Source organism: Balearica regulorum, chromosome 5 (genome assembly GCF_011004875.1).
Source record: "Balearica regulorum gibbericeps isolate bBalReg1 chromosome 5, bBalReg1.pri, whole genome shotgun sequence".
NCBI classification, from domain to species: domain Eukaryota; kingdom Metazoa; phylum Chordata; class Aves; order Gruiformes; family Gruidae; genus Balearica; species Balearica regulorum.
The window spans coordinates 71,405,231-71,421,438 of record NC_046188.1 but is presented as its reverse complement, the minus strand read 5'-3'; the positions used below and the strand labels follow the sequence as shown (position 1 = coordinate 71,421,438).

At 62.6% G+C, this 16,208-nt stretch overlaps 2 protein-coding genes across 3 annotated transcripts; both read right to left on the bottom strand.

Moving 5' to 3' along the window:
• Window positions 1-395: 395 nt before the first annotated feature.
• On the bottom strand, window positions 396-10,002 carry DTX4 (deltex E3 ubiquitin ligase 4). 2 transcript variants are annotated; one of them, XM_075755732.1, is made up of 9 exons: window positions 9,579-10,002; window positions 5,950-6,673; window positions 5,033-5,094; window positions 4,721-4,882; window positions 4,542-4,603; window positions 4,063-4,215; window positions 3,153-3,314; window positions 2,685-2,774; window positions 396-2,289 (listed from the first exon to the last, which is right to left on the bottom strand). In XM_075755732.1, exons 1-9 carry the CDS (start codon window positions 9,787-9,789, stop codon window positions 2,056-2,058), a joined length of 1,860 nt encoding a protein of 619 aa, XP_075611847.1. In that variant the 5' UTR covers window positions 9,790-10,002; the 3' UTR covers window positions 396-2,055. The 2 variants fall into 2 exon arrangements, with proteins under 2 accessions (XP_075611847.1, XP_075611848.1); XM_075755733.1 differs by lacking the exon at window positions 2,685-2,774.
• Window positions 10,003-13,603: 3,601 nt separating this feature from the next.
• CNTF (ciliary neurotrophic factor) lies at window positions 13,604-16,120 on the bottom strand. The gene is made up of 2 exons (XM_075755731.1): window positions 15,312-16,120; window positions 13,604-14,988 (listed from the first exon to the last, which is right to left on the bottom strand). Exons 1-2 carry the CDS (start codon window positions 15,423-15,425, stop codon window positions 14,515-14,517), a joined length of 588 nt encoding a protein of 195 aa, XP_075611846.1. The 5' UTR covers window positions 15,426-16,120; the 3' UTR covers window positions 13,604-14,514.
• Between the last annotated feature and the right edge of the window lie 88 nt (window positions 16,121-16,208).

Below are 16,208 nucleotides of genomic sequence, written 5' to 3'. Positions count from 1 at the left end.
AAAAAAAAAGTCATGTTGTGAAAAGACTGTGTCACATTAAAAGACATCAGGCTGGCACCTGGGGAGGGTGGGGGACCTCCCCTTCCTCCCCCAGATCACAGGAGGGTTTTGCATAGCTCCAGCCAGGGTTTTTCTGCAGTGGGGGAAGCCCAGGGCTCAGGCGGAGAAGAAATCACACTGCTGCAGCTCCCCTGGCTGCAGAGCTGCCCAAAAAAGGCTTTTTTCCTGGGGAAAGAGATTTTGTCCCCTGAGGTAGAAAATAACATCCCATGCTAAGGATGGCTGGGGACAGACTGGTGCAAAGGAGCGTCAGGGGGATGAGGGGTGCCTGGCCCTCCCCACGGTGCCCCCTCGCTCGCCTGGCCACACAGACGACGGACAGAAGACAACAGAGAGGCCAGGCCATGCAGGGACAGTGAGCGTCCCCTGCCATCCGCTTTATTGACCCCCACCCCCACCTCCGCAGGGCGGCCGGCTGGGGACGACGCACTCCCAGGCCAGGAAGAGGAAAAACAGCAACAACAACAGAACGATGCACAGTGGGACAGGTCCCCTTCCCGTGCCACTGTCCCCTGGGACAGAGGCCGAGGTGACCCCCCGCCCCCCCCAGCAAAACCAGGAGAAAAATGCAACAAAACGGGCTAGGAAGCCCCAACCCCCTAGGGAGCAACAGTGCAGGGCTGGGGGCAGCCTGGACAGCGTGGGTGCTGGCCCCCACTCCACTCTCCAGTCCCAGAGGTCTCACAGGCAGGGGCATGAGCGTAGCCAGCCCCCACCAATGGCGAGAGTGCCCCCAGGGCAGCCCCCAAAACCATAGGGACCTCCACAACTCCCCATCACAGGTGGCTCTGAGAGGACCTATGAAGTCCCTCGGGGGCTGCCAGGGACCCCAAGATGCCATGCAAAACCCTCCTCTGCACCCCCCCCAACACTCCTGGCCCCAGCCCAAAACCACTGTGCCAACCCACCGCCAGCCAGCCACCTCCCCCCCACCACCACCCCCAAAGGCCTCCCCAGTGACTTCTGGGGACGGTGCTGGGACCCAGCGGGAAGGGGAACAGTTCCCACCCATACCTGGCCCCACGGGAACCCACAGGCGACAGGCAATGACCCCCTTCAGGGCAGGGGGGGTCCTGCAGCAGGGGAGCAGTGCTGCCCCCATCCCACCCCACCCCCCCCAAGCGCTACTGGGTTCAGCCCCCAGGCTGACCACAGCACTGCATTCTCCCAGCTCCCAGGCCACCTCCCAAAATGCCACCACCTATATGTACATATATACGACAAAACCCCAAAACATGAGGTATATAAAAATTCAACGTGGGGACACCCCCATACGAACAGTTCAAGGAACCCACTCGGGGGGGGGGCAGGAGACAGGCCAGGAAACATGCCACCGCCACCACCATTTCCTACCACCCACCAGGACCTCCCTGGCACAGCAGCGGGGGGCAGCCCAGACAAGGGGACCCTGTAGGGCACGGCTCAGATACAGCCAAGAGGAGAAGGGGGCACAGGGCTGGGGGGCCAGCCAAGGCAAACCAGGCCCCCCCAACTTCCATGGACACAGCGGGTAGGTACCAGACAGGACAAACAAACAGATGGCTGAGGGACAAGGCAGAGCGAGGGGGACTCCCATGGCCCCCACTCCCACCCCAGGCCAGGTCCCAGTCCCAGGTGGACATCAGGAGCATTGGGCCAGCCCAGGACCTTCCGATGGATGAAGAGGGAGGGGAGCCTGGCACTCCCCAAGCCCTCGGCACACCAGCAGCAGGGATAGGACACTGGCCAGGGGGGACACGGCCAGGCCAGTGTGAAGCCCCGTGGCTCTGTGGGGGGAGGCTCTCTCCCTGCAGGATTGAAGGGGATGGCCAAAAGGACCTTCTCCCACATCCCCAGCCAGCCTGGGAATGCTCCCACTAGGCAGGTGCCACTGGAAGCAGGGGGCTACAGGTGCCCCCAGCAAAGCCCCCAGGCAGGTTTCTCCAGCAGCTGTATCCTGGGGGGGTGGGGGGAACAATGCACAGGCATCCCTTCCCTTGCCTCGCTGCTGCGGTCTCAGTCCTTCTCCTGCACCAGGCTCTCCTCCGTGATGCCCTGGGCTGCAAGCTCAGCCAGGACATTGTCCAGGTAGTTGATGTCGGGGTAGCCGTGGCCGGTGAGGTTGGAACCAAACTCTGTCTTGTGGTGGATCTCGTTCCAGATCACCGTATCTGACTCGCCTGTGGTGCTGGAGGTCCCAATGGCGAAGATCAAGCGCCGGTCCCAGGCTACCAGCAGCAACTTCAGTACCTGCAGAGGGGAGAGATGGGGCAGGCAGCAAGATAAACATGGAGGGGGAGAAGCACCCACTTCTGCTCAGGGCACGCCTGATCATCCCCGTATGCCCCAAGCAATGCAGGCAACCCACAGGCAAGCCCTCCCAGGGAGCTTGGGATGCCAGCATGGAGTCCTACCCCAACCAAAATAACGGGACGGGGCTGCAGAGCTCCCCCAGCAATTGGGAACACCGCTGGGCTCCTGCAGAGCATGCCGGATGGGCTACAGGGAAAATCTCCACCCAGATTTGCCTGCATAAGCCTTATCCGCTTTTCCCCATGTTCCAAATACCTGCTCACTCCCTCTCCCCCTCAATACGCCCTTGAGCGTGCCTTGGCCAGCTCGAGCTGCCTGGGTGAGCCCCTCACCTTTCTGCCCTTCTCACTGTCCGGCAGGTAGCAGTGCCGGGGGAAGCCACGGGCGGTGAAGCTCTTCCCAGGGTTTGGATGCTCCGGTCCCTGCAGTGTGTGGAGTGGGAGAGGAACAAAACCCTTTTGGAGCTCAGAAGGATGCTCTTGGCACAAGGTAACCCCCCAATTTCAGTGGACGCAGAGCTGCTCACTGCTGTGCTGGGCGGCCACACTCCAGCACGGTGGCCCTACATGCTACGGTACCCTCTGCCACCAAGCAGATGGGGCCAACACTTTCATGCAGATGTACCCCAGACTTCCCACATCCTTATGGACATGCAGCTCCCGAGATATCGTTGAACCTGGAGCCCTGAGTCAAGGCATGAGCTGCAGCATGACCTGGGAATAACACAGCGGTGACAAGGGCCACCAGCCCCCACAGGGGACCACCCACGTACCCCTCCCGGGCATAGGGCCAGGCCGCACCTGCACCCCTGGGGGAATGTTGTAGATGATGCGGATGGTTTTGCAGTCAGAGTGGCCAGGCAGCGCGTGAGGGATGATGTGATACTCCATCTTCCCTGGGGGCTGTGTCCCTGTCTTCACCCCATAGATGGTTTTGCAGGTGGGACACTGCAGGCTCCCATCCTGAGAGCAAGAAAAAAGGGGAACATCATGAAATTGGTATCCTCCAGCACCAAGCCAGACCGGGCACTTTGTCCCTGAGCAACACTGAACACCATTTTCATCATGAAAACAGTCATTTCAAAAACACTTCAGGAAGCAGGGGGTAGGCCTGGGTGTATTTGCTAGGGCAACCCAACTTTAACCAAAAGCCTGAAGTCTGCATTTCTTCTCCTCATCAGTTTTACAGTCCTCACTCCTTACCTCTGTTTTGAGTTTGGGGGTTTTGGTTTTGGCGGGGTTTTTTAAGAGGGAAAGATAATAAATATTAAAAGATATTAAATATTAATAAATATTAAAAAATTGCAAGCAATGTGAAACACATTTTCCCAGGAATGTCAAGCACAAGGGCCATTTGCAGGGGGCTCAGGAAATCCCACCTGTGGCTGGAAAAGCACTGCCCAGCACCAGATGCTAGGTAGCCCTGCTCAAACACACAGGGATCAAAGTTCACTGCCACTAACCCTGGGAAAGAAAGCAGGGATGTAACACTGGGCACAGTGGGGGCAAAAACACCCACACAACCCTGGTTTCTGATTTAGTGGTCCCAAAGTGCTTGCCGCTGATAAAAATTGAACTCCCTGTCAGGGCGGGAAGGTCAGAGCCCGGTGGGGCAGCAGGACTCGAGCACAGTCCCACTGAGGGCAGGTGGAGTTCAGCACTGATCGCCCAGCTGGGGGCTCGGGCATCCCCTGGGGCTGCAGCCTTGCACCTTGTTGCCGTTGTTGTACATGGCAACCAGACAGTAGAGGTGGAAGACGTGGCCGCACTTCACCAGCTTCCCCACCAGGTCGGGCTTAACAGCCGGCTGGGGTCCCTTGTAGCCGGAGGGTGCAGAGAGGCGCTCCATGCAGATGGTGCAGTCCTGCGCAGAAGGGGAGGAAGAGGGGTCAGACAGAAGGGTGCAGCTGGAGCCTCACCAAGGACACGGGGCTGATAAGCTGCCTTGCTCTTGCCCAGGGACCAGAACTCCCCCCCGGTACCGTGCCATCACCCTGGGCCACCACAGGGGCCAGCCACACGTGCACATGGCACACAGCCCCTCTTCAGAGCAGGAAAGGGGACAGGGCAGAACCATGAAGGGCAGCAGGAGACCCCTACACACTGTGGGGTCATCGCCTGCGTCCCCACTCGCTCCTCCCAGAGCAAAGCACTCCAGGGACACCCCAGCGTGACCCCTGCTGCTCGCACCTCATCGGGCGGATGCCGCACCTTCTGCAGGTATTTTTTCAGTACCTCCTCTGGGGTTTTACCTACAGGAAAGCAAGAGTCAGAGGGGCTGGAGGGCAGCACAGAGGACGGGGGGGACAGGGGAAGCAGGCAGGGAAGGGGGGACAGGAACAGGGGCCAAGTGGCAAATTGCCTCTCACCCTTCTTGGCCTGTTTCTTGGTGGTCTTGCGGCAGGTGTGGGAGATGCCGGGGATGGACTGGATCTCGCTTTTGCTGACGGGTGGGGGGTGCAGCACCAACTTGGGGGGCCGTGTCAAGCAGACGGGCAGTCCGGCTGCGCTCATGAGGATCCCCGTGATCCCTGGGCAAGGGGGTTTGAAATGGCACTGAGGAACGAGTGTCACCCCAAACCCCTGATGTTGCCCCAAGAACTACCCTGCTGGGGCTGACTCCCCCCCAGGGGGGCCAACACCCGCAGGCACCGGGCACCCCACTGTGGCCCCATCCTCACCTGCCAGCGCTGGGTTGACGGGGCTGGAGCCAGTGAGGTTCTTCACGGGGACGGTGGGGACCCTGCAAGGAGTCAGCAGAGACCACGTCAGGGCCGACAGCAAGCACCCATGTCCCCGCAGCCCCCAGGGGCCAGACAACAGTTGCCTGAGCAACTGCATGGGCCCTGGCTGGAAATGGAGAATCCCCCGACAGGGCAACGTCCACCCCACCGCCGCCTTTTCTCTCGCTCTTTAGAAACCCCGCCTGCATCTCCATTCACGGTTCCTTTTTGTCACTGCTGCCTGGGCCGATCTGTTGGTTTTTTTCCCCTCTTTTCTCCTACAGCCACGCTGCTGCCGTGGCTCTTTCCCCCCCCCTCCCCTTGGGGCTCTCTTCCATGGGAAAGTTTCCCAGCGGCTCAGGAGCAGAGGGAAGGGGGAGGATGGAGAGGGAGAGGAAAGGGGCCAGGCTGCGACAGAAGGCTGACGGCAGAGCCAGACAAAGGGGAGAAACAGGCTCGTTAAATGCCCACCCCCTCGAAAAAAAAGTGTCTTCAGAGGGTGGGAGTCTGGAGGGACCCCTTCTCATGGGGCCTGAATGGCTTTTCTTCGGGCCTTTTGCAGTCCCCCACCCATTCCCTGCCACCAAGAGAAAGAGCAGCCTCAGCCTCCTCATTAAGATGCAGGAGCCACCCCATCCCCACTCCAGTCCCCAGGCACCTGCGGGGAACGCGAGGGGCCCAGCAAGAGCCCTCTGCCCATGGGAGGTTGGGGACCAACAAGGTCCATCTCCCACCAGGCTCAAGGGGTGACAGCACCCCTGCAGCGGGCAGCCCCATGGGGCTGCAGACCCTCTGTGCCTTGGGGGGTGGGAGGAAATCACACTACCCCTGTTCTCCCCCCAACCGCCTTCTCGCTTGCACACAGCAGGACTCACCCAGAGGCAATGAGCACCCGGGACTGGGCAATGGCCAGGCGCTGGAGGTGGCTGCGGTTCAGGGTGCCGAGGCCAGGACGGGATGCCTTGCCACTGCCTGCTCCGGGGGGGCTGGCAGCGGAGCTGGCTGAGCTCAAGGTGGGCGTGCTGGCTGCCTGCTGCCGGCCCCCTTGGGCTGCCAGTGGCTTCAGCGAGCCACGCACCGTGGCCATACCATCGGGCGCCTTGGCCCCTGGGGCCAGCACCAGGGCTTTGGCAGCAGCGGGCGGCGGAGGGGGGGCTTTGCGGGGCTGCAGCGTGGCAGTGCCAGGGCCAGCAGCTGACACGGTGGCTTTGACGCTCATGACCAGGAGGCACTGGGGACAGGCACAGGCGGGGCCCGGAGGGGCTGCCGCTGCCCCAGGGCTGGCCGGCCAGGACTGTGACTTCGGCAGGGTGCCTGAGACCAGCGGGTAGACCATGTCAAGGCGGCGGCGGACACGGCGCTTGCGCTGGGTCTGTCGGTTGATCTGGCCCATGGTGGCAAAGTCGATGACATAGCAGAAGCCAATGGCGCTCAGGTCCACCCACGGGTGCTGCTTCTCATAGGCGCGCTGGATGGTGATGCCCACATCCATGTCGTAGGGCGTCCACGACCCGCTGTCGTTCTCCCACTCCCACACGACTCCCTTGCCTGGTGCCGACGACGGGTCGTAGTAGCTGCGCCGGACAGGGCGGATAGTGCCTGAGAGAGGGTGAGACACGCCATCAGACCCTGGCGCCAGCACCCACCCGCAGGCAGGGAGCGAAACCACCCCAACCTGCCCTGCCGGTGGCGTGCTGCACGGGGACAGGACGGCTTTCCGGCTCAGCTGTGTCCCCGCCCTGCCAGGGGACTGGCGTGCCTTGGTTTCCCCAGGCCACTGCCAGCAAGCTGCTCTGCCACTGGTGCGCCTGAAGGGTCAGGGAGCCCCCGGGCTCTACGCGCGGGGCACTGGGGTGCGCTCCCAGTGTGACAGGAGAGCAGGTTTCACCCCCCACTGGTCTACAGTGGCAGCTGCCCTCCCAGCCCTGGCATGCAACCGCTCAGCCCGCGCGCGCAGGGGAGCAGGGCTTGCACCAGCCCCACCGTCTGCCCCTGCCAAACAGGCCCGCGATGGAAACCCAGCCCGCAGCAGAAGGAAAATCCCTGTTAGGCCGAGCAAAGGAGTTCAAGTGGGGCCCCGTGCCCAGCTCCTGCTCCCCTGTCAGCGAGCATTAAGAGTGGGATGAGAGCGTAAAGCACGAAGGCTTTGTGGCTTGCATCCTTATTTGTGCTAGGCGTTTCCTTTCCCACCGCTCCCAGTCAGCTAGGACATATTCAAAGCACGGACGCAAATTTTGGAACTCCTACAATGAGGAAAAAGCCCTTCTCTTTGGGACATTTCATGGCACAGCAGGGCAGGCTGAACATGGCTGGGCTCAGCTGCACCCTAGGCAAGCCAGGCCAGCCGTCCCTGTCCTGCAACAGGGCACCCAGGGGAGAAAAGCCGCCAGCGCTGGCGGCACAAAGCAGGGCTGGAGGGGAGCTGGGCGGTGATTTATCCTAATCTGGCGGGAGGCAGGGAGGGCAGCGGCGGCAGCATGCAGCATCTGGCAGTCCCCGGGCGGCAGTGTGGGAACGCTGTGTGTCCCCCCAACCCAGCACGGCCAGCCGGCCTCCCATTCAGCAGGGGAAGAAAAGGGACAATAGCTATTCAGGGCCTGCCAGGGTCACGACCCCCCCAAATCAGAGCTGTTTAATGACCCAAAATACCAACATCCCCAGCAACCCAGGGAAAGACAGAACAATCCCCCTTTCAGGCCTCCTCCCTGGGCAACAATAGCCCTCAGAGGCTGGCCCCCAGCCCCGCCGCAGAGGTCCCTTGTCCCCACACCCAGAGGCAGGGGAGGGTCCCCGCCAGCCCCCAGGGCTGCTGGGGGAAGGAGGACAAAGGAGAGCGTCCAGCATCCCACTGCAACCAGCACCCCCTGTCCCAGGGACAAGGGACTTTGGCTGGTCCCCTTCCCGTGACCATCACGGGGGGGTGGGTGTTGGGGAGGGAGGGGGCACAAGTTCCCTGTGCCAACCTCTCCTCCATGGGTGCCTGTGCCCTACATCCCAGACAGCCCCAGGGCCATATATGGCCCACCACCTTTGGAATCCCTCCACAGCCCCACCTCCCTGGGGACCTCCATGCCTGCTAGTTGTCCCCTCACCCCCAAATACCTCCCTTTATCTGTCCAAGCCACCAACCCAGGGACTCCCCACCCGCCTGTGCATCCTTGAGCATCCCCCCCACCTGCTTGTGCCCCCACCCTGAGCACCCCCATGGGCTGCCGTGACCCAGGGCAGGATTTGGCCCCCAAGCACAGTACAGGACCGGGCCTTTAGGGTTGGTGGTGGCTCAGAGGTAGCACAGAGGGAGCTGGGCATGGTGAGGCAGGGCCCTAGGAAGAGTCTGCAGGTGATGGGCTCCGTGCAAGAAGGGACTGCGAGCCGGGAGAGAAAAAGGCCGTAGCGTGCAATAGGGCCCAGGGATGAGCAGCAGGGAGGAGGCCGGGCAGCATGACCCTGTAAGGGACCAGGAATGTACAGTCAGGACCGGGCAGAACGGGACACGGCAAGCACCCAGGGACCAGGCGGGATAGCATAACGCAAGCTGACAGCAGGCAACCCTGGGCAGGGCTGGGCAACAGCATGGGACTGGGCACGGAGGAGCAGAGCTCTGCAATTCCAGGGCAGGCACAGCAGGGCGGTGCAAGGCAAGTCCAGATGCAGTATGGACCGGGCAACGCAATCCAGGATCAGGCAGTATAACACAGCGCCGGCACCCAGCAGCACAGCACAATACAGCCAGCAACCCGATGGCAGAGCAGGCGACAGGGCATAACGCAGGGCAAGACAGGACAACGCAATATAGGACTGGGGAAGGCAGCACAGTACAACCCAGCTCCAGAGCAGGCAGTGCAATGCAGCATGGGACCCAGCAGCACGGCATTGTGCAACACTGTGCGATGCAATTCCAGGTCAGGCAGCGCTGTGCAATACCGGACCTGGCAGCAAAGCGCTGCACGGTGCAACTCTACACCGACCATTGCAACGCAATAAGGGACCTGGAAACGCACAGCGAATCCAGCTCCGTCGGGTCAGGCAGGAAAGCGCCTGACCGGGCAGGGCAGCACGGGGCCTGGCACCACAACCCCGTGCAGCGCGGCATTGCGAGGGATCAGGGCAGGGCAGCGCTGGACGGCACCGGGCGATGCAACGCAACGGCAGAGCAGGGAGCACGAAGCAGCATGAGACCAGGCAGCGCTGGGCGGCACAGCACGGTGCAATGCAACTCCAGAGCAGAGAGCAGAGCAGAGAGCAGCGCAAGGCCAGGCCGGGGAGCCTCGGGCAGCGGGGGACGGGGCAGTGCTGCGCGGACCCGAGCAACGCAAGGCCAGACCGGGGAGCCCGGCGCAACGTGCAACCAGGCAGGTCTGCGGCACCCGGCGATGCGAAGCAGCGCAAAGCAACGCCATCGTAGCCCGGGGAGCTCGGCGCAGGGCCCGGCCGGGCCGGGCCGGGCAGGACACGCTGGGGCAAGGGGTCGGCCGTCCAGCGGCTGCCCCCCGGGCTGACTCACCGGTGTCCTGGCGGAACTGGTGCATGGACTGCAGGTCGATGATGTAGGGTGCCAGCCGGCTGTCGGCCTGGCCCAGCACCACGCTGCCGCCCGCCCGCGGCCCGGCGCGGGCCACCGCCTCGATGTGGTGACTGACGGCCGGGCTGTAGGGCCGCCACCGCCCGTGCTCGTTCAGCCATTCCCACACCACCACGGCCGAGGCCAGCAGCATGGCTCCGCCGCCCCGGCCCGCCGCCTAGCCCCGGCTCCGGCTGGCCGCCGCAGACGCCCCGCGGCCGCTGCAGCCCGCCCCGCCAGCACTCGCATGCTCGGCGCGGCGCAGGGCTCTGCCCACCCCCCCCGCCCCGGGGCTGGCCGCCGAGCGGGCGCGGAGGACGAAGGCCGCCCCTCAGCGCCGCGGCGGACCGCAGCGCCGCTCCCCAGGAGGCGGGAAGCGGCTCCGCCCCTCCCGCCCCGAGAGCGCGGAGGGGCGGGGCCGCCTCGCCCCTGACGTCACCGCGCCCGGGCCCGGCCCGGCGGCACCGAGCATCCCGCCGGGGGGGGGGCGGAGGAGGGGGGGCACAGCCGGGAGAAACCATTCCCGCTGGGGGGAGGGGGGCGGAGGAGGGGGGGCACAGCCGGGAGAAACCATTCCCGCTGGGGGGGGCGGAGGAGGGGGGGCACAGCCGGGAGAAACCATTCCCGCTGGGGGGAGGGGGGCGGAGGAGGGGGGGCACAGCCGGGAGAAACCATTCCCGCTGGGGGGGGGGGGGGGCGGAGGAGGCCCCCGCGCCCCCACCCGGCACCCCTGGGACCCCTCCCAGTGCCCGCTGTACACCGCCCCTGCAGCCCAAGGACCCCCCCAGTGCTCCCCACACCCCTAACAGACTGCAGCCCGGGTGCTGCAGGGAGACCCCGGTGTGCACCCACCCCTGTGCACCACGCTGGCCTCAAGCCTGCCAGCAATGGATATTGGGGCGTTGGGGGGTCAACATGCCTGGCCCAAGGCAGGGCGCTGGGGCCAGACCCCACTTCGTGTGCTGCGACAGTGAAACGTGGTCCGAGAGCTTCGACCGTCCCCTTCCCCAGGCTGCAGCGCCCGCGGGGAGCAGCCCCGTGAGCTGCCCTCGGCCATGGTCCCTGACGCACAAAAATGGCTTCAAAGCCTGAAATTGCCTTGTGCCTCCAGGGGTGCCTGGGCCATAACCCCGGCTCCTCTAACCCAGCTCTCTCAGCTGCCTGCCACGGTTTAGTTTCCCTGGGAAGGACTTTCTGGGGAGATTTCATGCAGCTTCAGCCTGGTGTGAGGCCGCGAACCCTTCAGGATGCTCCTCTGACTTACGCGTGCCTTGGCGGCTCCGTTGGCTTCGTCGCGAACTGAAACCAGCGCAACCAAAACCCGTGTGCTCCCACTGGCGGTGCAACACGGGCACCTCTGCCTGGGACCGGAGCAGCCAGCGCTGGCCCTTCCTCGCAGCCCAAAAAAAAATAAAAGTTCATCCTGAGCTTGCTCTTCTGATGAGCCTGACGCGCAGCACCCCGGGGCAGCGCTGCCACAGATGTTGGCCACAGACAAGTGTTGGCATTAGGTCTCACCTGTGCTCAGACACACAAAACAGCAATTTTCTCAGATATTAAACAAAACACCCATCATCGCCTCGCTCGGGGAAAACTGTACAGATCGCATCCAGGTCTCACGCGCATGGGTTTCCCAGTCAATCCCCTGGTCCGTGTCAGCTCAGAGGGTGGCTCATCCCCAGAACGCGGGGACCTGCGGTGCCGCTGCGTGACTTGCCAAACTCCCGGCGGCCGGTGCAACTCCTCTCCAGACAAACCTGTTTCCCAGGCACTGCCCAGCCCGCTGAGCGTCCGCCAGCAGCACTTGTGGTGAGAAAACATTAGGCAAGATCCAAACAGAGGAAAAAAGGAAGGGAGGAAAAAGGGGCAAGAAACAGGTGAGGACTAACTGCAGTGATGCCAGCTGGTGAGTGCTTGTGGTGAGAGAGGAGGAGGTGAACCGCACAAGTTCAAGCAAATCTCTCCTTCTCCCAGCTTGCCCTTGGAGACACGCATGGCCACGCTTGAAGCATGTTTTCCTGCAAGGCAGGGCTCCCAGCCCGTCCCAGGAAGGCAGCATGGCAGCGGAGAGCTGCTCCTCTGGGTTTTCACCTGCTCCTTTGCGGCAGGCGAGTGCAGCCAAGGCCACGACGGGGAAACCCGGGGAAATCCTTTCCGCTGACTCAGGCGAGAGGAAAAGGTTTTCCTGCTATTAAAAAGGAAAGCGTTGGTGAACGTTCCTCCCCTGCCCCGGCTCAGGATCAAAAAGTCAGCTGCAACGCTGCTGCGGGACAGTGCAAGGGGAAGGGTGAGCTGGTGGTGCACAGTGGGCGAATTTATTCTCTCCCAGCACTGATACCAGCACCCAAGTATGGGGACGCCTGAGGTCAGGAAGCCGCCTTGGTCAGCTAAAAACCTTTCCAACCCCACAAAGCATTCCCAAACACGCATTAAGCCCAAACATTTATTTTCTGAAATTAAACACACCCATGGGTTGGTTTTGGTGGCTTCTTCCCTGCTGCAATTCAGGCGCACAGCCCCCACCTTCCCCGTTTCCACCAGCACTGCAAATCCTTTCTCTCTTCCCAAAGCACAATCTCAGATGGCTTTTTGGTGAGCTTTTAGTTTGCAGGAGGCCAGCTGGGGTCCTCAGTGGTGTACGACTGTCCTCCCTTCAAGCTCTTCATTTCTGTCCCCAAAATCAGCAGCTTTGGTCACGTCCAGCCACCCGGATCAACCTAACTTCAGCCTGTGCCAATGCAAGTCCAAAGGGCCCCCCAGCAGCGAGGGAGCTCGGCCGTCGGATGCCCCTGTTCTCACCAAATCAGTTTACTAGTGATTCCCTTCGGGGTTGCAGGTGAAAAATAGCATTAAAACCCGGCAGGCTGAGACGTCACCATCCCTCTACTGCATAGTGGGGGCTTCCTGGCGGGAAAGCTCGAGACCTGGAGCCTCTTGCTCAGCCAGACCATGAAGGTTTGGATTACGGTTTGCTTTTTTACATTGTTTCTGGTTATGGTGGCCATTTCAAAGCGAGTGCTTTGCAAACACAGATGTGGCCAGTGGCGCTGGCAAGGTAGCAAGGAAGGAATAAGAAAAATTGAAAAAGCAGCGATTCGTGCTGCTGAGCGCAGCCCAGGGAAGCCCCTGGAGCAACCAACATCATTGTCCACCTTCAGTCCACATTGCTGCTTCTACTGCCAGAGCGCGATAGCAGCGAGCCGAGCTCAGCTCACAGCACTGCCAGCAGCTGATCTGGAAGGATTGAGTTGCACGGACCCGTGCCAGGGCTGGGGCCCGCTCCCCAGGGATGTGAAGGTCACCTCATACCCAGGCTGCTGCGGTGGGAGAAGGAAGGTCTGTTTCCCGTCTGCTTCGGTCATGAGGTTCAGAGATGGACATGTGGCGTTTGAGATGTACGTGCCCACCTTCGGGAAGGTGAGGGGCAGCAGGCGGGCAAGGATGTGAGCACCTGGCCACTGCTGAGCACGAGGGGGCAAGTGGGAGAAAAGCAAGATGGCTTCAAGCGCACAAAGCGGACAAGACTGGGAGGAGAAATACCTGCTGGGAAAGGGACTCACTTTGACTAATCCTGAAAGAAAGAAAGGCCAGAAATCGCTATTCCCAAGTGCAGGGAAGCAGAAACATTGCAAATAATCTGTCCCCGAGCTGCAAAGCTGAGGTCTGCACCCTGTGCCCCCGGCATCCTTCTGCGTTGCCTTCTCTCTCACAGGTCAGGGAGGAAGGCAGGGCCACACCAGGACAGAGCACAGCCCCGGTGACCCCCCACGCCATCCTCATCCTCCCACCACCTCCATCTCCTTCATCTTCCCCGTGGCCTCCCAGAGGGTCCCGTCCCCTCCAAACCTCCCACCCCACTGGGACCGATCCTTCCCTGGGGTGGGAACGGGGCAGGCAAGCTCTCCGGTGAGGTCGAGCCCCACTGTCCCACCTCCCCAAGAAGTCACGTCACTCTGGTGGATCTCCCAGCCCTTTTATTTGCATGGCAGCCAGCAGTCATCACATCCATTCGGCAAGAAAACCACATCCTGGGCAGCTGTGAAACCTCACTGTGTTCCCCTTGACAGGGTGAAAGATGTCGCTGGGGCTGTTTAATCCTTTGTGCTGTTTTCAGTCCCAAAATAACCCCTGGAGGCATAAACCTCCTTGCAGAGGATCTTCTGAATCACAGCCTTCAGTTAAAAGATCCTCTCCGGTACCTTGTCTGAGTGGTTAAGAAATCCCCTCCTGATCACACCCCCACACTCCCCCCCCTACCTGAAAAAGGCCCCAAACAGTTAAAGCAGAAATTCAATGCACAGAAAATGCGAGCCGGGCGGGAGAAAAGAGTCCGTGTGAAGGAGGCGAAGCCTCGTGTCTTGCAGCTGGGGGGCAGGTCCCAAGACTCCTTTCACCAGGTGGTATTTTTCTGCCCCGTTGCTCCTGCCTTGCTCTGCAAGAGCCCTGAGGCAGCTTCCATCCGCCGGAGGCAGCACCTGGCCATGGCAAGCTGGGCAGTAACCAAATTTCAAAGAAAAGGCCAGCACTGCCACAGCCTGCTGAGGGTCACGGCTTCTGGTCCCTGGGGTGAGCGACAAAGCAGCTTCCTGGGGGACAATTGCAACCCCCCAGCAGGCAGAGCCCGAGCCACCCCCGAGGCTTGCCCTGCCTGGGGATCCCTGCTCCCTCCGGGGCAGAGTGTGGCCTGTGCCTCAGTTTCCCCACAGGGAAAGGGGCCTGCAGGGACCAGCATCAAAAGTGCGGGGGGGGCCTGGTCCCTCCTGTCCACCCTCCTCCCTGAACAACCCCCTTTGCCATCAGCAGCCCTCCACAGGGGTGGGCAAGGAGGTCCCAGCTGTGCCCCAGCGGGACCCAAGCCCCCCCTGCCCTGCGTCTGCTCTCAAGGGCTCTCAGCTGGGCTGGGAGCCGAGCTGCTGCCTGGGCTGGGCTTGGCGAGCTGCCGCAGGTCCCGTGCGGACCTAACGGCCCACTGGGCCAGCTCCCGCAGCACCCCCAGGCCCCGCAACTTCCTCTCGAAGAGGCTGAGGTGGGGGAGCGGGGGGGGTCCGGCCCCCTCCTCGCTGGGGGGCCCACGACTCTCCAGCCGCAGCAGCTCCTCGAGGTGGTAGGCAAAGGCTGAGACCTGGAGCAGGACGGCCGCCAGCGCCCGGCCCAGGACAGTGTCAGCCTCACCCAGCTGCTCCCGCTGCTCCTCCAGCATCTGGGCCAGCAGGGCCTGGAAGGCCCGGTACGCTGCCAGGTTCTCCAGCAGCCGCTGGGTCCCCGTCTGCTCATCCCAGCGCTCTGCCGCTGCCGCCGGCACCCCTTCCACTGCCGCCACGCTGGCCGAGGCATCCAAGCCCTGCCACTCCACCTGCAGGGGTGAGAGCAGCCGGGGATCAGCAGTGGCAGAAGAATTGAGGGGATCCCCCCCGCCCTGACCCCTGCCAGCACCAGCTCCAGGGGGCCCCGATTGAGCTTTGATGCTGGCCAGGAAGCACTCGGAGCAGTGCAAGGCCAAGTGCTCAGGGTTTGCCCAAGCACTGGCCAGCAGCATTTCATCCTCCGTCTCTGCCGTGGGCTGCAGCGCTCGCACCCCCGCACAGCCGCCAGGAGCCCCCCAGACCTCGGTAGCAGCGGACAACCCGCCAGCGCTCCCAGCCCTGCAGGCAGCCAGAGGGAGTAGGGCAAACTCACGTAGGTGTCCAGGAGGTCGACAACATCCGAGCGCATCTTCCCGGCCAGGCGGATGCCTCGGCTGCACAGGTCGCGGCGCCGGAGGGCAGCTGAGGGGCTGTCTGCTGCCGCCATGGCCTGGGCAGCTGTTATGGGCACCGGGCTCACCGCACAGCGCCTGCCCAGCCCAGGGAGGACAATCCCTTGCTGAGCTGGTGCATTCCAGCCGGGAGCTCCGCTCACACGTCTGCTGGCCTGGCTCTCCCCCTCTTCCGTCCCCAGGCCTGGGGCCTGGCACGACGCTGCAAATTCCCGCCTCTGGGATCAACAGCAACAGATTATTTCCCTAATTCCCCCATGCTTTGCTACTCCAAGCGCCTTGCCCAGAACGGTCTCAGCCGGTGGCAACAGGCTCCCAGCGCTGGCTCTGACCCGTTCCTCCCTCCCAGCCGCGCAGCAAGATTAGCGGCACGCTAATCCCCCCCCCAGCTCATGCCAGAGCGCGGGAAAATGCTGCCGGGAAGAGGCGAGCAAAGCCCGGACGTTGCTCAACCTCTCAGCCTGGGCAGCAGGCTGGGGCCTGAGCAGGGCAGAGCGCTGTGGGTTCGTCAGCAAGGGATTCAGGGGAGCTCCTGGGCTGGAGATCCAGCACCGGCTGCAGACTGGGCTGCAACCCAAACCCTGACAGAAGGCTACAGGGGCCTGTCCCAGCTGCCTCCAGCCCTCTTATTCCTCCCATGGCTGCACGGGACTGGGTCCCCCCAGGTCTAACCCCACGCTTTCCCAGAGGCATCCTGCCCCAAAGGGGGGCTGCAGACAGAGGAGCAGGTCCCAGCCACCCCAGGGCAACACCAGCCACACACCACAGGTGAGCTGCATACAGCAAGACAAAAACAGCCCTTTTGGTTGGTTTGGTTT